The sequence below is a fragment of the Panulirus ornatus genome, chromosome 16 (assembly GCF_036320965.1).
Source record: "Panulirus ornatus isolate Po-2019 chromosome 16, ASM3632096v1, whole genome shotgun sequence".
Taxonomy (NCBI): domain Eukaryota; kingdom Metazoa; phylum Arthropoda; class Malacostraca; order Decapoda; family Palinuridae; genus Panulirus; species Panulirus ornatus.
This window is the reverse complement of record NC_092239.1, coordinates 7,898,360-7,923,825: the sequence shown is the minus strand read 5'-3', so window position 1 is coordinate 7,923,825 and position 25,466 is coordinate 7,898,360. Positions and strand designations below refer to the sequence as shown.

At 44.3% G+C, this 25,466-nt stretch overlaps 1 protein-coding gene across 1 annotated transcript in view; it reads left to right on the top strand.

Moving 5' to 3' along the window:
- LOC139754115 (uncharacterized) overlaps nucleotides 1–25,199 on the top strand; it is a 57,408-nt gene extending 32,209 nt beyond the window's left edge. Inside the window, 31 exon segments of the mRNA XM_071671204.1 lie at nucleotides 465–722; nucleotides 1,044–1,190; nucleotides 1,760–1,927; nucleotides 2,386–2,481; nucleotides 2,926–3,071; nucleotides 3,592–3,759; nucleotides 3,982–4,123; nucleotides 4,346–4,487; nucleotides 5,112–5,269; nucleotides 5,545–5,704; nucleotides 6,738–6,946; nucleotides 7,149–7,286; nucleotides 8,181–8,255; nucleotides 8,728–8,902; nucleotides 9,616–9,803; nucleotides 11,132–11,295; nucleotides 11,678–11,892; nucleotides 12,308–12,432; nucleotides 12,652–12,762; nucleotides 13,859–13,981; nucleotides 14,882–15,032; nucleotides 15,375–15,595; nucleotides 16,342–16,581; nucleotides 16,886–17,028; nucleotides 17,409–17,545; nucleotides 18,479–18,611; nucleotides 18,909–19,107; nucleotides 19,741–19,876; nucleotides 20,979–21,103; nucleotides 23,429–23,614; nucleotides 24,401–25,199. Of these exon segments, the coding sequence (XP_071527305.1) occupies nucleotides 465–722; nucleotides 1,044–1,190; nucleotides 1,760–1,927; nucleotides 2,386–2,481; nucleotides 2,926–3,071; nucleotides 3,592–3,759; nucleotides 3,982–4,123; nucleotides 4,346–4,487; nucleotides 5,112–5,269; nucleotides 5,545–5,704; nucleotides 6,738–6,946; nucleotides 7,149–7,286; nucleotides 8,181–8,255; nucleotides 8,728–8,902; nucleotides 9,616–9,803; nucleotides 11,132–11,295; nucleotides 11,678–11,892; nucleotides 12,308–12,432; nucleotides 12,652–12,762; nucleotides 13,859–13,981; nucleotides 14,882–15,032; nucleotides 15,375–15,595; nucleotides 16,342–16,581; nucleotides 16,886–17,028; nucleotides 17,409–17,545; nucleotides 18,479–18,611; nucleotides 18,909–19,107; nucleotides 19,741–19,876; nucleotides 20,979–21,103; nucleotides 23,429–23,614; nucleotides 24,401–24,448 (4,827 nt within the window). The 3' untranslated portion in view covers nucleotides 24,449–25,199.
- Nucleotides 25,200–25,466: the final 267 nt, after the last annotated feature.

The following is a 25,466-nucleotide window of genomic DNA, read 5'->3' as shown; positions in this document are numbered from 1 at the left end:
GCTCCTCGGTAGGTGCAGCTCTTGGGGATATTTTCCACAGGCTACCAAGGACACCACCGGTGTGTTGGACGAAGTGTAACACCCACCTTACCAGGTCATCAGCGTGTTCCCAGCACCATAGCACCGCCACAGTGATGCATCCCTGACCTCACAATAGTAATACTAAAATGTCTATGATCCAATATACTTATAGTCTTCTGTCTCTAAGATCGTGCAAAAGGCGCTGTGCCTAAGGCGATATATCAGAAAACTCGCAGAGTTATCTAAAATTTAGAAATATATCGCTTGGGACGTGAAACAGAGGCATACAATCCTATCGTCTTGGAAAACTAAGACGAATTTCCGGCTCTTGTTGAGATGCAATCAGATCCGCCCTAATCAGAGGGATAAGACTTTTGCTTCGTAATACAATGACGTATTTAAGATAACTCCTCCCATGGATTCACGTAAGACATATTTCGTAGATCCGACTGATTACGGAGGCTGCGCCAGAGCTTGGACGCGTGCACGGCAGCTTGGCAACGTCAGTAGACACGTACTCCTTGAACGGGCGCATGTGGTCTGGGCAGCGGTCCTTGGGCGTGATGTCCTACGGTGTGGCGAGGAACGAATCGCTGAAGAGCGCCCACTCCGTCGTCCTAGTAGACCCTATCATGCCCAGGGGCATGCTGGAGGTGGCCTTCGAGACAGACCACGTTGGCAGCTTCCCATACAACTTTCAGGTGTGGAGATCCATCACAGTTATCTTGGGTTTGTCCCTTCGTGGGTTTTGTCCATACAGCATTTGCAAAACATTGTAAAGTGAAGACATCACCCCGTAATTGTCCTAAGTTCAGGATTACCAATAGCTCCTGTGGGTTTGTCTGAATGAGTTGTTCATGATTACAAATACTGTAGTATTTATATAAGAATTTTTTGGGGTTGTGCTCCTCTGACATTTCAACGGTAGTGAGTCACCTTTTAACGTAGTTGGGGTTCACCTTTAGGCACTTTCCTGCTGAGACAACACCATATATATTGACCGAACGTTTGCTCCCGTGCAGAGCTCCGCCAGCGGGAAGGTAAGCGTGGGGCTGGAGGAAGCTGGGCAGGTGCGGGGTCTCCTGCAGTGGACTCCATCGACGGCAGCTGTCAGCCTAGCACTCAGCACCTTCTTCAAAACCCTCCCAGGAGGCAACTTCTTCTTCAAGGTGAACCATTACTGTTGTTGGGTCCTTGTGAATAGCTGCACTTTGAGGTCTTCCTTGAAACATGTTGGATATAACTCGTAGGTTTTTGAGAAAGAAACTCTTTGTCACTTGCCAATAATGTTTCTTTTTTTTTTTTTAATCAACTGCGACGAGATCCTCTGCAAGGTGGTCAGCTCCTAACTATATGTTGTAGAGAAAATAATTTTCTGGAAGTGGGAGTCCAGGGGTAGGAATTCCTCCTGACAACACCAATATTGAATCTTGATCAAATTGAAGATGTTTTTTTTATCATTCTTTGAACATTACTATTTGAAAGAGATTTGTTTGTCCTCTTCTCTCTGATCAAAAGTAGGAGGTACTCGTATGTCACTTACTACACTGAAAACCCCTAACGTTGGCTGAAAATAAAAAGGTGATCTGATTCTTCCTGTCAAAATGGCAGGTTTTCTATAAAGCCAACAAGCGGCCTTAAATCTAGGTATTATTGACCCGAGTCAGCATTCACATGCTACCCAAATTATGGCTGGTTACTCCCTATGTAGAACTGCTCATTAGTATGCGTTGCACAGTTCTCGCCGGGCACCGTGCTGGGCCAAGTGGCGTGGGACCAGGTGAAGAGCGTGGCTGGTGTACAGTGGCGGGAGGGCGGACGAGCGCTGGAGCTCACCCTTAACTTGGACTATCCTTGGGCCGACCTGCATGACCTGGACGTCAGCCTCGCCTACAGCATCTCCCAGGTGGGTGCGGGTCTTCTCCAGCTGTGTGTGACTGTGTGAGCACCTACTTGTTGACCTTTTTACAACCATCTCTTTGTTTGCGTTTAACACTGACCCATAATTGTTCTCAGCCAGACTGGAAAGACAGTGGGAACGTGCTTTAACATAGTCTAAAAAAAAGCAGATAAGTTGGACGGATTTTGGTTCTGAGCTAACACTAGATACGTCTGATAACCCTCAGAAATTGGACTGAAGTTGCCAGCGGCTGCAGCAGCAATGTTATTATACACAATTAAGTCATATTGATTATCATGACCCATAGTAATTAACGCCTGAAGTCCAATGACTGTCGACAGAACTGTGGGAATTCCAAATCTTGTTCCGACTTATAATTCACCGAGTTATAAGAGCAATGCTCTAAGTATGAGTACAACCAAGGCTTGACGGACTGTACATGTAACCACTGGTTGGTGTTTCAGATGCCATACCCTCCTGTGTCGCTGCTCTTGGCTGCCAGAGTCAGTGTCAACGCTATCCACCACTACGTCCTTAACGTTGACTGTCGCTCACAAGAGGTATGTGTGTGTGTGTGTGTGTGTGTGTGTGTGTGTGTGTGTGTGAGTGATTGAGAAAGGTGACCAGGGATGCCGAAATGGTTTGGACATATGGAGAGGATGAGTGAGGAGAGAATGATCATGAGGATATACGTGTCAGAAGTGGAGGGAGCTAAGGAGGAGTGAAAGATCAAGAAGGCGATGAAAGGATGTAATGAAAAAGGACTCGAGTTACTGGGGTTTGATCATTCACGAAGTTGAAAGGCGTGCATGAGAGACGAATTGGAGCATTGTGGTATACAGGAAGGAAGGTTCTGTAAGCAAGCTCCCCTTGAAGTACTTAGGGCTTTAATTAAATCTAATCATGTATTACCCCTAACACGGATGACACTGATCGCCACAAAATGATATACCATTGTGCTTCTCTTGTTGTTGTTACTACTGCATGGACTTTGGGATCTGCAGGAGCATTACCTGGTGACGGGGGCTATGGCGCGCCCTGATGCGTCCGGCTCCCTGCGCCTCCAGCTACGACGCGGAGGCGATACCTACGGCGCCATCGGGGCCATAGTCTTCAACGGATTCTCTCTGCAGCTCACGAGCGCCTTCACGTACGTACGGCCGTGTGTCTGTCTACGTTGAGTGACGTTCCATACACATACATGTTCGCTTGCGGGTATGGCGGGAGAGAAGGAGTTCTGTGAGTACACTGACTCTGATTTCCTGTAGGTACTGCGATGAATAAAGTGCTGTGACATTATCACTGATTACTGCAGTGCTTAATGTACCCAAATTCTTACGCTGTGACATGACTTCCAGTATCATATCCATTGAATCAAGATATATGTCCACTTCTGTGTGACGCGTCCCCCCTACGTGAGACATAACCTGTGTGATCATCCTATTGCGTGACATCCATGTCATCATCCTGTACTATAATCTCCATAGTTGTTATCAATCAATTTGGGACTTTTCATAACCTCAGAGATGTTATCCTACTGTCCTATGATTTCCATAATGTTGTCACACCCACAGCTCCTGTATGTTATCGTGTTATCCTACCGTGCCATGACCATAGTGTTATCACCATGCTGGATCTCGTATACTCAAGTGTCACACTGGCCTTCTCAGGGCTGTGAATGTGGGCGAGGACTTGATGGTGACGCTGCACAGTTCCCTAGTGTCGGACCCCCAAGGGTACGTCTTCCGCCTCACCAGGAAGACAGGAATGAAGGCCATGGAGATCATTTTCTTATTCTCTCAGGGCGGAGCCTCTCCCGAGTGGCTCTACACCTACAGGTACTTCATGCGAGAAACTTACGTTTAGGTGGCGTAGTGTTACAGAATACGGTTGTAGTAGACCGGTTTATAGCCTGGATTGTTCCTACAGTCAGTGAGGTTCAACCTGTATGTGACACTATATATATATATATATATATATATATATATATATATATATATATATATATATATATATATATATATATATATATACTTACAATTTCGACTGTGATCCCACAGGCTACTGGCACAGCTAGAACGGGACATTAAGCAACGGGTTAGGCACTTGGCGGCGGAGGATCGCTTAGCCTTTCGAATCCTGGACCAACTCATTTTCGAGTACAACTTCCTCGTCATGGTCGTGCACAACAACTTCGACGAGGTAGGTGAACAGGACAGAGTGGTGGCAGAGTGGCTCTTATTTTTGAATGAATGTGAACCCTGAGCATGAGAACTTGATGCTCATGAGGTAGAATTTAGTAAAGTTCTCCCACTTATGTGGTGGGAAAGAGACAGGAAAAAGATGAGAGACGAAGCGGATGTGATAATCTATACACATAATTACATGCTGGAGACGTAAACGTATATCTCTCACCCCCGGTAGATGGAGCTGGAGGTGAAGTTCCCCGACTTGTGGCCGGAGGTGAAAATGAGCGGGACTCTTCTCAAGGGCAAGGACTCCCAGCTGGACCTGGACATCACCACCCCCTCTATAACGCACATAGTGGAGGGGCGTGTTATCTTCAGTAAGTGTTGCTGGGGCACAGGATATGAGATAACGCTGGAAGGAGCTGATGGGTGTCAGTCAAAGACTGTACTTTCTGGGATGATCCTGGACTATTTTTGTGGTGTGTTGGCTGGGAATTGTGTGTATGTGTGTGTGTGTGTGTGTGTGTGTGTGTGTGTGTGTGTGTGTGTGTGTGTGTGTGTGTCTGGGGTGATGACTCGCTGACAGAGCTGTGTTGTGAGAGCGTACAGTTTGATGACGAGAGGTATGACAGGGAGGAAAAAAAAGAGGAAGGAAACTAATGCACATTCATGTTACTGGAACGGGTTTGACGAGGGTGAGTAATATTCATTGGGAGCGGCTCCAACCTACCATCATCCCCGCCACAACACTGCATCACTGTCACTGGACGGCTTCTGTGGGCGATTCTCATTACTCGACTTTAACGTCCAGCTTCAACAGCGTCGCTGTGTTAGCATCCTTTGACTTATATCTGGCCCCCAACTCTGTGTTTAACCCATCCTGTTTACCATCTGCGCTTAGTCTATATATTCACCATCCCTCCAGTTTCAGATTTCTTCTCTCTGCCGCCACCACCTTCCTGTCCTATTTACCAAGATTTTTAACCCTTGATATGTCTCAGGCAGCAGTGACTGGTGGAGTGCGCACACCGCGTCGCTGGCGTACAACCAGCAGGATAAGGGAGGACTCTCCAGCCCCTTCAAACTGGAGATGGAAGCCTCCAGGTGGAACACCGACCGCCAGAAATATAAATTCTTCGTACAAAAGACTCACGTAGAAGTGAGTCTTGTGGCAAACACCTTCATTTCTCTTTGGTTCATGTTATTTCCGTTTATGACCGACTTTACGTGTGTCATAATGGTAATAGCTATATACATATCTTTCCCCTTTCTCTAAGCGTCGTATTTCATATCTTATCTATATCGTAGAGAAGTGATTTTAACCTTAAGTCATCTAACGAGTTATTCGTTATTCATTTTAGTCAGTGAGAGCCTGTGTTCTAGGATTTCCACCCGAATGAAACCTTGTTTTCATCTGACTCATGTTGTGTGCAGGAACCCTCGGCCATCGGCACCATGGACACGGTCTATGAGTATCCCTTTGAAACGTATGAATATTCCGAGTACTCACACGACCAGCCGGAGAGACTTCCCTCCTTCACCACCTTCGACGCCACCCTCGACGTGACCCGGGAGTCGGGATCCACTGAATACAGTAAGTTCACTTAAGCTGTACTCCATTTCTGCTGAATTCTTCCATCTGGCCAATCAAACACAGTGATTCGCAGGTCACACTTTGAATCAACGATAGCCCCTCCACGGTGGGACACATACCGAACCTACCATACCCCTTTTAAATCAACGATAGCCCCTCCATGGTAGGACACATACCGAACCTACCATACCTTTATCACGGTCGGTCATACTGAAGCAACGATACCCCACATCATGGTTCGTTATTTCAGACAATAAAGTTACCATAGCTCCATCACTGAAGGACACAAACGTTAAACCTATCATACCTTTGTCACAGGAAATCCAACAGTGAAGCTACCGTATCCGAGTTACACTTGGAAAGACTGCGAAGCCGCGAGATCTACATCATCATTGCATGCCCCACTAAATCTACTTGACAAACTTCTCTAACTCGCATATCAGATCCACTCAGGTAATAGTGGAGCACATGATAAGTCTACCATACTTATTTCGCGGCAGTTTAAACACTGAAGCTTCTGTATTCTCATCAAGGTAGATCACACAACAAAGCTACCATACTCTACATCATGGTAGATCACACAACAAAGCTACCATACTCTACATCATGGTAGATCACACAACAAAGCTACCATACTCTACATCATGGTAGATCACACAACAAAGCTACCATACTCTACATCATGGTAGATCACACAACAAAGCTACCATACTCTACATCATGGTAGATCACACAACAAAGCTACCATACTCTACATCATGGTAGATCACAAAACAAAGCTACCATACTCTACATCATGGTAGATCACAAAACAAAGCTACCATACTCTACATCATGGTAGATCACACAACAAAGCTACCATACTCTACATCATGGTAGATCACACAACAAAGCTACCATACTCTACATCATGGTAGATCACACAACAAAGCTACCATACTCTACATCATGGTAGATCACACACAAATGCTTCCAAGATCACGTCACAACCATTTTGGTTGTAAGACTCACACTGAAGCTACCCTACCCACAGAGCTGGCATGGCAAACGGACGACACGAAGAACGAGGCGAAGGTACAGCTGGAGAAGGACCCGAGTGGCGGGGGCGCCCTCCTGAAGTACCACCGTCAGGTTAAGGGCGTTCCCAAGTCTGAGATCGAGTACCAGTTAAAGGGCAACTACCGTCGCATTGACACCGAGTTAACCATCTCCTGCACCTTCGACCAGACTTCTATAGAAAGGGTAGGGTGGTCGAGTCTCATTCGATAAGTATATATGGTTTTGTCCCAAGGCTGAGAAAAGGGATACAAGTTTTCTCCATCTTCTGTTTAGATTAGATGTTACCTATTAAGGAATGGAAACCTTTTAAAGTCACGTTTATATCTCGTTAGTGGAAATCATGCCATATAATCATGAAGTGATTTTTCCCGTTCCGTCTTAACAGCCACGAGCCATCATCTTCCTTCACTCCGAGGCCGAGGGTTATACGGAGCTCCTCCTCGACCTGTTCCAAGACGAGGCCGACCAGATGATCCTTGTCGTCACCTGCTTACCTTCCAAATTCAGTTTCAGAATCGGACAGGTAATCTGAAGTTCATCAAATTGTTTCATTTCTGTTTTTCATGACTTGAGTTCTCAGTTATCAAGCTATGTACACTGAGGCATACGGTTTTACATGGTGTATTCATATATTTTTCATCTATTGTATTTGGCTGATTATTTGTTTATACTCACATGCCTATCAACTGGAGTCCCCTCATTTCTGTCTTTGGTTTAGCTATTCCCATTTAGGCTCGTATTGCTAACATTAAAAAAAAAAAATCTTGAATTGCTGTAATATTAACATTATATCTTGTCCAGGTTGGGTAATGATTATTTGAATAATTTGTATAACAGACAAAACATCTATTCATATTTTCATATCTATTTCCGCTCCTGGTTCATCTTCCTAGTCTGTTCATTCGTTTATGTCCGTAAGTCTATGTTCAACATAATCGTACTCAATTACTTCTATGCCTTGATCTATGTACTGATCAGCTTCCACATCTTTGAGATTTCTAACTAAGGTGCAATAATCGATATTGCTCATCCCCAACTACAACCTCACAATCCGAAATAATAACATGTGAAAAAGCTCTACTTCCTCATTGTAATGTTTGCAACATTTTTGCCTCAGTTTGTGAAAGCTTATATCCTAGATGTACAGTGTACTAGAGGCAGCATGTGTCCCATTTCTAGAGCAACGTTCTTTCAAGCCACTATCTAGTATTTCAGTATAAGTTTGGGATTCCCTGAGTGTCGACGGTACACTATGTGGACGAAAGCTGCCATTAAGAAACACTCATTGAGAATATCTATCCTGTTTAGTCATTCTATCCAAGATTCCTTTCCTCATCACCTCATCCACTGATTCATATTCATTAGGACGAATACCTTTCCAACATTGGTTCTCACCGTGTGATTATCACTTGCACAGTACGCCAACACCTTCCTCCTGACGGGGTACCAGACGGTTACTGACGATGATGGTGCTACGCTTCACAAATTCGAGGTGAGTCGCCCGCCTGCCCTGCCCTGTGTTGTTGCACGGCACCCGACTGACAATGTGATGGGATTGGCCCAAGCTGACCGTGTCTAGGCGTTGTCCGCTTCTCCCCGACTGTTATTGCTATTTCCTATGAGGCGCTGGTCATCAGCCTAGCCTACTTGGTAGATGATCTCATATTTTTCTTCTCGCGAGTCCATACTATACAGTGGTATATTCCATGTACACATACAGCGCTATATTCCATGTACATATACATTGCTATATTCCATGTACATATACAGTGCTATATTCCATGTACATATACTATGCACTGCCATATTCTAGGTACAGTCAGAACTTACAGTCATAACTTTGTCGTATAGGTGGGAATTACAGGCATATCTAATTCTTAGCAGGAACTCCTCACAGGACTTATCACGGCGCTGTAAAATACCAACACTCGAAGAACAATTATTTTCAGTGAAATTTCGTGCAGGTAGGAAGTTTCGGCCGGATTTTGGTGGTGTGGGCTGGGAGGTTGGAGGAGGACGTGAGGACGTGCGCCAAGGGCGGGCTGGTGCTGGAGACTCCCTTGCTGGCGCCCACACACAACCTCATCATGTTCTGCCCTTCCCCGGCCTCAGAACTCACCATACAAGCTCTGGGCGTCGGTAAGTAGCAGCACTGGCCTTCATATCAATCTGTTCCATGCATATGACTCTCAATAGACTCGCTTAGGAGAACGGGAGGTGATGTTCCTCACTCAACCGTCACCCGTGTACCCGTCCAATGGATGTGGTTACTAATGGCCCTCCAATCTCCACACCCATACGGTAAGTCCAGGTGATGATCACTCCTCACTCACTCAGTGCCGGCAAGTCTGGACAATTGTGACACACACCCCAGGAATGTGGGATGCCTTTAGCATCATCATTCACATGATATTGGAGTTTGAATCCTTCACATTCCTGCAATTCTTACATTGTTTTCTGATTCTTTATGGCCTTCGTTATTCGGAACGACGTTCTCCTCTGAACTTATAGTTTTCGTGTGTCATCTCAGACTGTAATGATTGTAAACAACTGACAGTTGAATATATATGTCTCTATCCATTAATTTTGTTTATGAAAAAGACTCATTTCATCATCTGGAATTTGATTTTCCTGCTAACTGTGGAGGTAACCCAGGCAAACTTTACTTAGTCGAGCGTGTAACGGGTTTTAAAGTACATTATTCACTGACAACAACCTCCATCGTCAAGAATGCAAAAGACCTCTGGCCAACAGTCACTCCAGCGTTCACAAAAGTTCGAGCATGTACCATTATACTGGTTGTGTGGAGAGTACAGTGGTCTTGCTACGCCTAACTGCTCTCATGCCAACAGAGAAATACGAGGGCCCCTACCTACGTGTGGGCCAGATCTCCGGACCTGGGGGCGTGGGTATGCAGGTTGGCAGTGGGCGGCTTCGACCTCTCGACACGCCCCCGGCACAAACCTTCACTGCGGACGTGGAAAATGATGTACTTGAGATTCTCCTGGATTGGCAGAGTCCCTCTCTTGCCCAGCTCAGGGTAAGTCTGGCGGCAAGAAAGTGCAATGATGTAGCCCGGGGGGGTGGAGGTAATAGCTAGTCTTCCTCATCCAAAATCCGCCTCCACAGATGTACACCAGATGGTTGACGATATTCTATCAAACGATTTGGTCTTCCACCTTAGGGTCAGTGGTCGCTTGTATCCATGTCCATCATATTTTTTTTCTCATCTTTTCAGGAACTTATGAACATGTTTTTCCTTTAATTCGTCACTGTACCTGTAAACATTCCATCCTTTTTACCTATGGCATTTACGTCTCGACAGTAATTTGACATAATTCTATTGGTCTTAGGACAACACTACGCGACTCTCTCTCTCTCTCTCCCTTTCTTTGCCCCTTTCACTCATTTCCACACTGGACAACACTCTCCCCGATACAACTTCCCTCCCCACCTCTCCTACCTCAATCAGTTACACACTCAAACAACTTTGTGTGTCCCTGCCACTACCAAAACCACGCAATGTTCGGCATGCTGGTGCGTCACATGACTATTGTGTGGCCGTTGGCAACCCAAGGGTGGGGCCGTTCTGATTTCGATTTCTTTCCCAGATCCTCGAAGCTCTGGAAATCTCTACAATCTCATGTCTTTCTCCCGGCGCTTTCTAAGAGGTTTTTTCACGTCCTCCAAAATTCGCAAATACCTTTCCTTGTCTCTTCCTTTTCCGGCCTTGAGGTAGACTTTCACTTGTGAATGGAGTCTCCAACGTAAAGAAAAAACAAACCTTTTGTACGTTAATGGAAATTAAGTTACGTTTCACAGACTTAAGTCGAAACCCTACAACTTCTAATTCAGCTTCTTTTGAAAATCATCATTTTCACTATTTCATTCTCTACCTTATCAAATTCAATCGTGTTCTGTCTTTTAACATTCATTCCTACATACAGTTTTTGACTATTCTGAGCGGTACATTAACCTACATATTATTGTTATAGGATTGAATATTCCAGCACCAGGCTCTTCTCAATTGCTGACGTATCCTGCTTGTTGCTTACACTTTTCTAAGAAAACCCATTTACTCATGCACCTCTGGCCCAGTTTCATGAATATTAATCCGTTTCTTTGTGCTAAAAATAAACATTCGTAATACTCTCTTTTCTTTTTTTTTTTTTTACTAACTTCTTAATCCTCTCTTTGCATACCTATGTGACTCTCCACTCGACCCTTCCCCTACACCCACATCTACGAATGATTATAGGAATAATGTTAAGAATATGATGCCAATTATGCCAAGCATTGTACAATTAGTCTTGCAAGACGGTATAGCAAGTTGAAGCTGACGTATATAATCCTGCCGCTACCTTACAGGAAGAGTTGATCTCCCGTGGGACATCTGTGGTGTCAGCAGTGCAGGGCTTGGGTTCCACTGCGATGAGGGTAGACGGTGCGCTGGGCCTCTGGCCGCTTCTGGAGGATACCCAAACCCTACTGCAGGAGGCGACCGATCTCGCAGCCTCCACTTCCAAACAGGTGTAAGCTATCGCCGTCGAGAGGCATTTCCCCCACCTTGCCTCTTGCTTAACTCTTAGTTATTTATTCCACCCAACATCGAGCACAGTGCCCGTCAGTCGTGCAGGAATCCCGCTTCCCGCAGGTGTGACTTATTCCACCATCACATCTCTGCAGAACTGCATATCACATCGGTAGCATATGGTCATCGTATACTTTAAAGTTACTCAAGTCTTTGGAGTTGCGATCCAAATATCAAACGGATTAGATGGTTATTTTCGCAGAGCATACTTTGTATATCTCGAGAAACGACACTGATACGTTAGTAAGATAATCTAAGATTTTAAGACGTCTGTGCTTGCTAAGGAGATGATAAAACACCTGAGAGTTGTCGAATTCCTGCAGGTTCTTGGCCATTGTGGACGATAACTTTCTCGACATTGGAAACAAGCTGAACGTGTCGGGAGAGACGCTGAGGGGAAATATCAACAATCTTTTGGAAATGTGTGTCACGGCAGTGGACGACGTACTCGAAGGCGTCCACGGTTCGGCCGAAGATGCCATGACGGCTGTGGATGATTTCGTACGAGATGTGGCAGAAGATGTCACTCATGTTTATGGTAAGTTCCTCTGTATTGCTTGTGCTCTTACGCCCGCACTTGCCTAAGATATATAAACAGTTTAGCTAACCTTTTTTTTTTTTTAAGCAGTCACAAATATATTCATAGATATACTTTTCATCTTGAATCACAAGCCTTCATTTCACGGTTTATGAATCCAGATTAAGATGTATATATGAATAAATTTACCTTCAACGCACAGCATCTTTTATGACTTCATGGATAACAAGACTCGATCAGCGGGGCGAGGAGGTCAAGCCTGAGGACATTAAGTAAACTGTGTAATGAAGCAAAGAGTTTTGTTACCGGTACATTCTCTGGCGCCCGGCCGGATCTACTTGGCTAACGGTTAAAGGTAGCCGTCGTTTTCGGACGTACACTGTATCATGTTTTGCTTTGCTCTGTCCTGGTGCAGATGCCGTGGAGGATCAGGTGACGGAGGTGGTGGACATAGTGACTGGGGCGTTGAGGCGGACGATCCGACCGCCGCTGCTGCGTCTTCATGCCGCCATCAACGCTCTCTCCTACAACGATGACCAGGTCCGTCCAACACCATACGATATACCATTATTCACAACTGTGAAACTTGTGCGGTTCAGAATTCAACATAGAAATAACGATATAGACTTACTGCTGTCTTCTCTCTCACTTGTGAAATTATACCATCCGGTATTTCGTTCGTAGGTGCTCATATACGACATCTATCGGTAGGCTGAGCTAAAGACTGGCTTTGAATGTCTATCGTCTGTCCTTCTTCAGAGCTTGTACGCCCTCGTGTCGCGGCTGATGGGCGAGGTGAGGACGCGAGTTGGCCGCCGGCGAGGTGTGTCAGGCTACCTCCAGAGCCAGTTGCTCACCAGAGTCGAAAGGGTGAGTGCCGCCCGGGTAGTAACGTATCTACTCCCATCCACCGTAGTTACTAGTCATCTGTACAGTGAGGGGACTCTGTCTCTTGAGTTTTTTTTTCTTAACATCAAGTAGTTTTCTCTATTTTTTTAAAACATCTGTACACTGCCAGCATTTATGGTTTCATCATTTAGTTTCTTCCACCACTCGACCAGCCTCACGCGAAAACAGTGCTTCCCATCCTTTCTCACAAGCATGTTGTTATATGTATAACCTCTGGTCACTCTCTCACCGCACCTCATGAAGAATTGTTCAGGTCGATTTCATCCACTTGACTCAGAAATCTGAAAGTCTTTCGATTAGGTAGCTTTTGCCTTTACAATAAGTTGTGCATTCATTGTTTGTTTATCCTTTCCTGGGTTTTACGGACCATAATTGTTAGGGAGAATAGTCTGTAATTCAGATCAATTTTCTGACCACCTTTTCCCATTGCTAGCGATATAATGAACAATATGACGAGTGTCTTAGCAATTGTCTCCTCCACATTCCTTCAGCGAATATGGAGAGACTTCATCAGGTAAAAGAGCCATTACTGTATACGCGTCAAAGCGTTTTAATACCCTGGAATATTTCTGCGTTTTCTCGTCTTCATTGCCTCCCAGATTTCTCTCCCATTCCCATCTTGCTGGCCGTAGGGCAGTAGTGTTCTCCACTGTAAAAACACTTTAAAATCAAAATCAAGCGACTGGTATGTTCAGTTTCCATGTGCAACGACAAGGTCTAACAGAAATTGTGTATCAAGTTCCCTGGTTATCATAGGGTTAGGGTCATGCTGATGAGGGAAGTTCTTTGTGATACGTCCTAGGAACTTGCGTCTCCATGATTTTTTGATCTGCAGTTGTAATAAGTTGATTCTGAATTATCATTATATCTTGATCTGGAGTTGTAAGGTTACTAGAGCCATGCTAGTTTCTAGATCAAAGTTCAAGCGTTTAATGAAAAGATTTATGATGATGACAATTGAGGTGATGATATCCATTGGAATAGCAGTAGGCTGTGAAGGGGGACATTTCACAATGTTAGAGGAAGATGTCATGTTGTCGTCTTTCCTGTGTGACAGATGCTGGTGACTGGCGCCCGTTGGGACGAGCTGCGGGCCAGGGGCACCCACCTCCTCCAGTACGTCCGCAAAATCACCATTTTCAGTGTTGTCATGCCACACAGAACTGCTCTAAAGCTTAGGGTCAGTACTCACATTATAACTGTCTTGAGTGCCATATTTCCATTGCTAATGCTTACTGCTGCACATTCACATTCTCACACAGACAACACCTCCTCATCATTACAACTACAATTATCCTAGAAACAGAACAAGTCTTCGGTATTCACAGTGAGTTTCTCGTGATTACAACATCCATAACACAAACACAAAGTAAAGAAAAAAAAAACTGTTGTGTATTGGTTTTATCTTTCATTTCCTTCAGTACAAGTCGTCCTCTGTGTCCATCAGCTCGTGGATAGTGTAACGTTATGGCAGATGGAATCTTGTAAATATACGAATAAGAATGAACTGTTATGATGATGAACAACTTACATCTCTGCAGAGGACACTGTGTCATCAAATACGTAACTGGAACACGTGTAAAATGTGCACCAAACTATTAATTTGTCAGCCTTGCGCTTTGTGGTGAGGATAGGTTAGATGGTTTATCGGGCTGCTAGGCTGTAAGCCGGTCAATTACCAGGATCGCTTAGACCATCAACGTCTAAGTACATCCACCAACAGAAAATATTATCTAGGTTCATTCAGGAATTTGAGAAAAGACGAGTTACTTTATGACTAAAGGCCTCGAAGTAAACAAAAAAAAAATGAATTCTGGTTTTAACGAAAAACTTTATGAACTTAGTCTACATATAACAAAGTATTTTAGAATTACTCTAAACATTCGTTTCTTATGAAACTTCACGGAAAACGTTACCTCTGAATACTTCAAATGCTTCTGATATTACTGCACTCTGACCCTCGCTTGTTTTTTTTTCTTTCAAAAGCACATCTATCTTAAGTTTTTGACCACCCTTATTTCTGTGGAGAGAAATCTTATTCCCAACTTATCTAATGTTGGTTGTGTGGGTCGTGCGGCAGGTGGCAACACCGAGACGACTGGGAGAGGACCTGCAGGAGGCAAGTCTATGGTTGGCAGAGGAAGAGGGTCCGCGCCTGCTGGCTGAGGCCAGCGCCTGCCTCGATAAGTACTGGTCCCGTGTACAGTACCTCCTGACCTGGCATGTCTACGGTAGGTAAAAAGTTTGTACCTTCTTAATATGTCCAGCAATATTCCCGAACTCCTCCTGCATGGGTAACAATAGTTTAACATCTACGTTCTCTTTCAATACAGCCTGTAACCATCATCAGGTATAGACTCAATGAAAATAGTGCTACAGGAGGTTAAGGAACCGTAAAGAGCGCTTGTGTGTGTGTGTGTGTGGGAGTGTTAGCTTCGAATTGATCATGTTTACAAAGGGAATGAGAAGGGGTGATTGCCGGAGTTATTAAAGATATTGCTGTTGAAGGTTGCCTCTCCGGTTAAGGCCTTTTGTTTTTCTATATTTCATAAAAGTTGGGATCTCTCGTACAGGTGAGGCGGTGGTATTCGGGTGGGACCAAGCCATCACGTGGGACGGACGCCAGGTGACACCACTACTGACCGACTCCTGCCCTCACCTGTTGGTCATGCTAACCCGCGCCCCTACGCCCACCGCCGTCACCATCCATATGGAGGACCTCAACACCCGCCCGCGGGAGGTGTTCACCTTCTTCAGCGGCACCGACATTGTCACGCTGGACTTGGATCTGAAGGTTTGAGTGTAATGCAGTTGATGTTTATTGCTGTGCTACGGTTGTTAAAGAGTTAGTTCATATAATCAAAAGCCCACATGCTATGGCGTAAGCTACTGGAGCACGACTGATTGAAGTGTATAGGGTTAGATGGGCTGAGGGTTCCTGTTAACTCAAAAACACTCAAGTAGTCCCAGGAGTAAAATGTCATGCGAGTAGTCAGGGATCTGCTTGATAACCCTCCTAGTATAATCATCGCCATCTTACACTGGTTTTCCCAACATCGTTTAGAAAAGCAAGTGAAGGTAACGAGTACACAGCGGTGAGGATGTACCTCTTACTTGCATCTCAAGAGTTTACTTTCTTACACTCTATCACATACTCCCACCACTCCTGTTTCAGGAGTAGTGTTACTCCTTCCCTTGCTCTTGTCCTGTCACTAACCCCTGACTTTACTCTCAAGACATTCTCAAACCACTCTTCCCCTTTACCCTTGAGCTTCGTTTCACTCAGAGCCAAAACATCCAGGTTCCTTTCCTTAAAACCATCAAAACACCGAGAGAGAAATCATAACAAAGTTCATATATGTCCTGATTCCATGTGGGTTTTCCTGATATTTTTTCAAGGGAATGTGGGCATAAAATATAAGGATTAGTTCTATTTTCTATTATCTTTACTCATTATTCTGGAAGAATTATAGTGCACGTGAGCTCATGTCTGGGAGAAATCAGTTTGCACCCGTTGATGTGCATCTCATTAATCTGCAGATGATGTACAATTCGAAGCACATCCGTCGGCCACTCCTAGAGGTGGGGCAGCTGTCGCTGAGGTTAACACGAGAGCGGGCCAGCGTGACGTCCGCTGCTGGCCTCAGTGTGGAATGTGAAGTGGAGAACGCTTTCTGCCGTCTGACCGTCTCAGGGCAACACTTCGCTGCCACAGCGGGACTCCTCGGAGTTTTCGACTTCGACAATAACACCGACTTTATGACAAGTGGCTGGGAGATGGTCAGTACATGTACCTGTGACCCCGAATTGTCCACAGTAGCATAGCAGTTGTAGACTTCCTTATATCAGGTCCTCAGACTGAATTAATCATTCTGCTTCTAGGATACGCCAGAGTATCATGATCATTTCAATTTTTGTGAAGATATAAGATAACGTGAAGCAGGAGGCATGTGAACGTTGGTGCGTCTGTGGTTCTTAATGTCTCTCCTTCCAGCTAATTGGAAATTCCCCATGTCGATACACTGGAATAGTAGTGGGGCAGTAGGTATACAGAGCTCATCATGTCTTCCTCCCTCACGGTCAGCCGCCGACTGAGGAGGAGTGGGCTCAGAGTTGGCGCATGGCATCATCCGGCCAGTGTTCCTCCCAGCTGCCCGAGACCCACATCCCGGCACCCGAGGGACAACACTGCGCCAACCTTTTCCACACTCCTGAGTCTCCCTTCGAGTACGTCCTCCTCACGCTAAGGGCTAGTTTTCGAAGTTCTGTTGAATTACGGACTGAGGCGAATTGCGGTCGTGAAAAAAACACGTAGCTTTATCTTCATGAAAATGTGAAATGTGTCACTTAATATTTCTTCACCATCTGATGTATAATGAACTCAAAAAAAGCCTTTCATCAGTATCCATCTTAAGGATAAGATGGCCCATGATCTGTTTAACGTGTCGATATAATATAGCGGTTCAGCATATCTTCTATACATCTCTATAACTTTTTCTTACAGGGTTGTCCTGTTTTACTCATAAGAATTTACTCAGTAGAAAAAAAAAATCTTTTTGTCTTCCTTAATTCAAGAGACGAGTGATATACCAAATCCTGCGCTTCAGATCATGTTTTGTGAGTGTACCTCCGTCACCCTACCTGGAGACCTGTCGTGCTGGGTGGGAGTGTGCGGCAGAGGCCGCTTATCTACACGCCTGTTACCGTCACTACCACGCCCTCAACCCGAACATCACCTCCTGTGGTAAGTCACTGCTACGCCTTGTGCCTCCCCCTAGCCACAACTCTTAATGTAAGACTTTGGTAGGCCTTCGGCTTGAGTTTCTCTGTAATCCAGCGATACCTTGCTGAGTGGGTCAATGCTAAGAGAACTCGGAGTCCATAGACACTGTTAACAGGAGAGATTTCATGGGCTGAATGTCGTCTCTCTCTCTCGGACAAACGCCTCCCATTCCACGCGTTCCTAGCAGGAGCTCTATATGATATCAAGCCACTCGGTAAAGGAGGATGACGTCCAAGGACTGGACCTTTCCCTGTAACCCTGGCCTCGCTGGTTGACACAACCCCCCAGGGATAAGGTCGCATCTCCTAGGACGTCAACTTATCCCGTGGTCCTTGACACGATGGGACAAGAAAGAATAACTAAAGTTAACGGTGTAAGATTTTCCCTAAAAGAATATCCAGCAAGACGATGAAATAAGAAAAAATAATGACTGAAGAGGCTAAGTCATTTCGTTCTTTCCATATGTGCGCCGTAAGAAACAAGATTATCAACTCATCGTTATCAATCGAAGTATTTGCGTCGGTGTTATTCTCAAACTACAGAAAGTTTTAACCATTCTGTTCTTGCATGTACGATGAATTGCATGAACATAAATTGAGAGTTAAATCCTAAATGTAATTTAGATCATCTAAAAGTTATTATCACACTTCAACACTTTCCTTTTCAACAGTGATGAAAGCGAGCTTGTCTGTCTCCTCACTTAACCTTGAGCTATCCTTTACTTAACTCCTCTCAGCCTCTCTCCCACCATTTATCAGATTCCTCTTTACCATACTCTGCTTCTTTTCCTCCTTCCAACCATTCACCTACCGTTTGCCTGTCTGATTACTGCCTTTTCGATCCGTTATAGGCACCGTAACTCTAACCTTACATAAGCCTCGTGTCCGTCCCCAGGAATGTGCACCCTAGAAGGTTACGAAGAAGAGGGGACGGAGGGGCTCATACAAGAGGTGGTCATTATAACGGACTTCGAGTGTTTCATGGATATACAGGACCTCGTCTCTGCCCTCGTCAAAGATCATAATGGGTGAGTACTGGGGTAGTACACATTTACACATTTAACACACACACACACACACACACACATATAAATATATATATATATATATATATATATATATATATATATATATATATATATATATATATATAGACGGGTCACTGAAAATGGTTGGCATACACCAAAAGATTCTAGCGGTGTTCATACCAACACGACAGAAATATAGTTTGTAAAGTGGATGTGTGTGTGGAGGACTAGGTTTACTACTGAATATCTGAGAACATTAAAAGATTTCTTTCTGTCTTTATCCTGGGTTTACGATAGGAACCACCGCATAGTGGTGCGGTACATAGGGCGAGGCTCCGTGCGCGCTGGACCCTTTGCTGACGTGGACGAGACCGTGGTGGACAACGGCACTCCGCCCCTGGACGCCGCCATCAACGCCGCCAACCTCGACTTCTCCGCGCGAGCACTCAAGTCCATTGTGCTCTTCGATTGCGACCATCCGCGCTGCTCTATCTCGGTAGGTCAAAAACGCACGTGATTAATGCCCACTGATCCAGACCGAGAACATGGTTATCTAAAGGAATCTAGGAAGCGCTTGGAAAAAGAAACTGAGGTGTGCAAAGTTTGAGAACCTGTGGTTAACATTCCACCATGTATGGAAGGGTTAGGACAACACAGCTGTATAGCGAAAACCCATCTATACTATACTGTTATGTGAAGGATAAAGATATGATGAACTAACTAACTAAAGACTTCCAGTATCATGTGAAAATGACTGATAGAGGATGACACTCGAGCTGTGGATAAAATGAGCGCGATTGACGTGGTATACCCGGGGGCGACGTGCTGTCAATGGACTGATCCAAAGCATGTGACATGATCATCATAAACCATAATCTCTTTGCTTCTGACTGTGGATGATAGGCTCTTGATTCGGTACATTAAGCATGACAGCTAGCTAATGGATGAGTAGAAACGAAGCCATTGTGTGTTAGTTCCTGATGCCACCTCGCGAAGGGAAAGGTAATTAGTTATATAAAAAAGAGTTCATAAGGTACAGTAATGATAGCAGTAGGGTGGAGTATGAGCGAAGCACTGTACAGTTACATAGTAGTAGAGCTACAACTCTTTCCTCTTTATACCCCGACAGAGTTCGGCACCGAAGATAGTGAAGCTACGGGAGACTTTACTGACGCAGGGCATCCAGTTACACGTCATCACCATGGACACCATCACTGTCCTGGATCGCCAAAGTCTCACAAAGAAGGCCATGCGGCAGCTCATTGGTACGTCATGAAGCGCACTTCTAAGAAGGTGTTCTTGTAGTGCATATCTCAGTGTTCTAGCGACCATTTATTTCCCCCGCATAGCAAAGGGGAGGGGAACAACAGAGAGTGAGCTCCACCTACTCTTCATTGTCTGATCGTCCGTCCGTCATAGATTTGTTTATGTTAAGACGAGCGATAATAATTGCATCTCGACTATTTTTCAAAGCACGCAGGTCAGCCTCAGATGATAGCGGACAATTGTGTTCATAAAATAACTACGAATTTTCAAAATCACTCGATAACTTGAGTATCAATTATCGGATTTCAAAACTTTTTCATAGCAAGTGAATATCTGTAATATTGATAAACTAGAAAAAAAGGAGTGATAGCTTTTAAGTATTTTTGGTTGGGTTATCGGATTTCAACTTCTTAATTTACCAAGATAACTCGATTGTATCTGCAACACGTAAGCACTGTAAGGTGAATGGTGTAGCATGATGTAAGTAGGTCGATGATCTACGTACTTTATTCCTACGACAATTTCTTTGCTTGTGATCATAAACTGTCGTTTGCTGTGCTAAGATTACCGACTTACAGTTATGCATGACTACATCAATTGAAAACCGTATATATATATATATTCATATATATATATATATATATATATATATATATATATATATATATATATATATATATATATATTATCCCTGGGGATAGGGGAGAAAGAATACTTCTCACGTATTCCCTGCGTGTCGTAGAAGGCGACTAAAAGGGAACGGAGCGGTGGGCTGTAAATCCTCCCCTCTCGTTTTTAATTTTCCAAAAGAAGGAACAGAGAAGGGGGCCAAGTGAGGATATTCCTTCAAAAGGAAGGAACAGAGAAGGGGGCCAGGTGAGGATATTCCCTCAGAGGCCCAGTCCTCTGTTCTTAACGCTACCTTGCTAACGCGGGAAATGGCGAATAGTTTAAAAGAAAGAAAAATATATGTGTGTGTGTGTGTGTGTGTGTGTGTGTGTGTGTGTGTGTGTGTGTGTGTGTGTGAGTGTGTGTGTGAACGGACGTATGTTGGCGGCAATTGTCAAAACATGAGGTATCTCACTGGCAGTACTGTTGCAGGTCTGGATGGGCGCACCGCCTTTCTCATGTCCCACGCTCGCAAGAGGAAGGTTAAAGGCAAACGGAACATTAGAGGTCACATCACTACACCCATCGGGAACACTTGTACACAACTGGCCATCGAGGTGAGCATCAATGTTTACCTTCCTAGGATAACTTTTAGCGGATACGATAAATTATATAAGTACGAGTCGTCTCTTCCTTTCTCTTTCGAATATCACTTGACGCCAAGATGTGAGTGATTCCGCTTGGATAAGCGCCAACAGCAGTATCGTCTCAATCCTAGCATCTTAGAGGATACTGCACATTACACCAATTAATAAGTATCGATTTTTGGTTATGGATGTATAATGAATCAACCACGAGAGTGAACCCTTAAAACTTTGTTAAATGCACATTTATAACGCTATGAATTCCACTGTATGAAACCTGTGCTTAGTTCGCTTTATATCCAGTGGAGTCATGTGTTTGGTGACATTTGCATCAGGTGACGGTAATTCTTAGTAAGATCCTCAATTCTTCTCCTTTTTTTCTCACTTCTGTACCTTCCCCAGGCGGTGCTGATAGGTGAATACTAAGAACCACAACTAACCTTGAAGCGCAAGAGGAACTACCATGCTCAGCAATGTGCACCGCTGCCAGGCGGACGATGCTACGCAATACTTGCTTCCCTCCAAGATTCTAACCCTGAGAATTCCCAACATTACAACACAGTATTATTAACTTTATGCTTTGTCACAATCTGCCATCTCACACTATTTGTATCAATAGAAGAGCCACAGAGGTATGATGCTAAATGAAAGGGCAATACGGAGGTCAGAGGCGCCAAGTTTCTTTAGTAGGAAGATTTTGCCTCGTCCTTAGCAATGCCTACGCTCCGCCCTCACCAGCATGGCCCAGCCCCAGCTTTAGTCAAATGGCTGGATCTTACCCCGGTCCCAGCCATCTTAGGTCTTACCAAAACTCTATCCAATCTCTCTCCGGTCGTTGTCAAGCCTCGCCACACATCGCATACAACTTTCCCGTTCATTTCCTAGATCACCATTTATCCTATACATGAGTAGGCGTATCCAAACGTAAGTTCATGAAGTCGAAGTACTTTACTGGAAGGGTAATATCAGTCTGTATTAACTCAGAGCTACATATATAATATATACAAATTCCATTTCAATCTTCATGCAAAGCTTTCACATAGCATTTCTCGTTTGAGTACCTGGGCTAACTCTCAGAGATATGTTTGGAGCCAGCCAGTGGTGACGTTAACTGAAGTAATTTTTGGGAGGATCTGGATGTTTGGGCAAACACATCCCAATCCATGTACAGAATCCTGTCCAGGCCCTCTCAAATAGGAGATTCTCATCCTACTGGGTTACAACAACTGCTACTAGGCACAGAAAGTACGATACTCAAGAACTCTACTATTAGAGAGTAAACAATCACACAATCCTGTCCAATGGGAAATTAACCTCCTTCACATCTCTGTTTCTCCCAAAAAGCCTCTGCTCAGATCACAGCCTGAGGTAAGACTCAACAGACAAAATAATGACGACCGTTACCACATTTACACCATCACCAATGAACATAATCTCTCTCATATCATATATATAGATGGTAAGGCTGCCTGGCAGTGCTGTTGTTGTCTGTGTCTCGTGGTTGTGGTAAGGGCCAGCAGTATACTTGACATGGCCACCAACATCACAGGCTACATCCCCTCACACCAGTGGGGCCCATTGCTCCTATAATGTTGCTGAGACAGCGTTCCTTATATCACCGAGGTCATCAGTATAGATATATCCTTGGCGATTTTAGCCTCAGTTTCACGCTGATGATGAACGACGAATGAATGGAATCGAAACTGAGATTACTAGATGACATGGTGCAGAAGTGTGATCGTACAGGAGCATGTAAAACTACCGTTCCCTTAATGTACCAAAGGGGACGTGGCACAACTCCTGACTTACGAGGTCATAAGTTTGTATTTCACCGGCTACATAACGTTACTGACAACTTATAATAACACGAAGCCATCGCCCGAGCTACATGCTTACAATCAGCAGTTGCCCATGCTGCCGCTATCTGGTAGTGCTCATAACCTCTCAAGTATTTGTGTGAATATTTCTTCGTAGCAAAAATTCATTTTCAGGAATATGATACTCGTGTTACCTACCGTGCACGCACCGCAGACCACGGTTATTATTAGAAATTTGCCAGGTCTAAGCCTGGCACGGGACCTTCGTACATGATGAGCCCGTTCTGTGGGTGTATGGGTCATATTTTCAGCTCTGTGATACCAATGCTTATGGTGCATGTCTACCAGGGTGATGGTCGGGTGTTCCGGTGATCGGTTCAAAAGGCGAGGTCTTGGATATTAGTAAAGGCTGTGCAATACTGGCCAGATGTAAGTGTATATAATCAAGCTTTTGACGCATATGACCGGTTGTTTCCCGCAGACTGATGGCTCCGTGTTCTCCCTGCAAAACATCAGGCTGTACAGGAGGTATCACAGGAGGATCTTCCAGCAACTTCTAGCAATGAGGGTCGAGGAGGGGCGTGACGCAGAGTACTTGAGGTGCCGTACGTGCGAATGCCATGCTCCTTGCACACTCTGTAACCCGCCGCCACCTTTAGTTTACACGGTAAGTCTAATCAACATCATCCTTCGTGTCCATGGAAGCTCAAGCTCCCTCCATCCCATCTAACCCCTCTATTACATTTGGTCCTTCTGGTAACTAACCACCACTCCTGATGTACTGGGTTATGTCAGGCTCCCCTTACAATCAGTAACAATCCACCATCCTTGGTCTACTAGGTGTTATAAGGCTCCCTTAGATTCAGAAACCACACCCACCACAACAGGTCTGCTGGGTAAGTCAAGCTCCCTGGTGTTCTCAGGATCCCCTCAGTGCTGGGCGAGTTGAATCATCTGCACATGTATATTCTCGACACATCTGACCTTTATGTCATTGAGTCACCATTTCTAACTTTACAGTTGCTCATCTTTGTTGGTTTGGTCTTTACGAAGCCAGAATACTTCCGATGAATAATGTTTATCTCGTATGTATAAGGGGAAAGGTCTGTTCAACTAGATGGGTCACAGCTATGAGGGAAAAGCACCTCCGTGGATTAGCGGTTTGCGTTGCCGACCGTGACGCAATTACGAGCCGCCAGGGGTCGAACACATAGGTTGGAATCTTGGTTTCGGCTGTGGGTTCACAGTCAACCCAGGTGTTCATCCTTTCAAGAGGTTGGTGGATAAAATGGGTACCTTTTTAAGCTAGAATATATATATATATATATATATATATATATATATATATATATATATATATATATATATATATATATATATATATATACACTCACACAGTATTCTTTTCTCTACATAATATGAGGCAACTAAACATTTTCTCCAATAATTTCAGAGTTGGGATCAGTACGACAATGAGGAGGACGATGAGGATTATGATTAGGGGGCAGAACAAACCATAAACAATCATGATAATAAAAAAAAAAGCCCCGACATTCCAAAAGGCGTGGATGAAGGGAACACTACCAGACCATCAAACCCCCCCTTGACGTGCACCCGGACCAGTGCTTCAGATTGATTTATTACCAGTATGGTTTCTTGACCTATATTTGACAACGCTAAAACTACTCCTTTTTTGACATGAATCTTCTTGTATCTGCAAGGTCACCCTAAGTTACTATACCTTGTGAGAATGACTAAAAAAAAGAAGGAAAAAAAATCCGTCACCACTACTTTCTAAGATAATCATGGGGAAGAAAAGGTAGTGTTGTTCGCAGTTCTATGAAAAGCGAAGGATACAAGTCATTCTACGAGACTTTGTGGTGTTGCCTGACACTGACCTTCCCAAATGATTCCTCAGCCTTCTTCAAATCTTGAAACTGTTCCTGGTCTTAAGTCTTCTCACGACCAATAACTAGAGGGTCAACATTAAACACCCTCCACACAGTGGGTTTTTCATCACATGGTGTACAGTAATTAAAGTGTACGTTTGTGCAGGACGTTTCGAAAACAACTTGAGGAGCTCAAGTGGTTGGGGCTGGAAGTTAGGTACTTATGTAGTAAATACAGTGTGTAGAGTTAGTGATATTAGAATTTGTCCATTAGCATTAGAGTTAAGGTGTGTGTGTATACAGCGTTCATGTTCGTAACTTAAGGGAATTTAGAATAAAAAAAAAGAGATTAGTCAAATCAAACTTCTTGTGTCACTGAATAGGATCCTTTCGACAACCTGGAAAGCCGTTGGATCCTACAGTGCCCATGAGAGCGACGGACCTACGTATATGGTCAACTCCAATCACCACACTATGATAAACGAAAAGGTTAACGAAAAGCGAAGTGAGTAATCTAAAGCTTCACTCCTGAAAGCAGAGAGAAGGGGAGGATTAAAATGCTCAGATTTCCTGGTCTTCACATTCCTTACTTGAATACGCCGATGCCAAATTGCGACCATTGTTCATGTG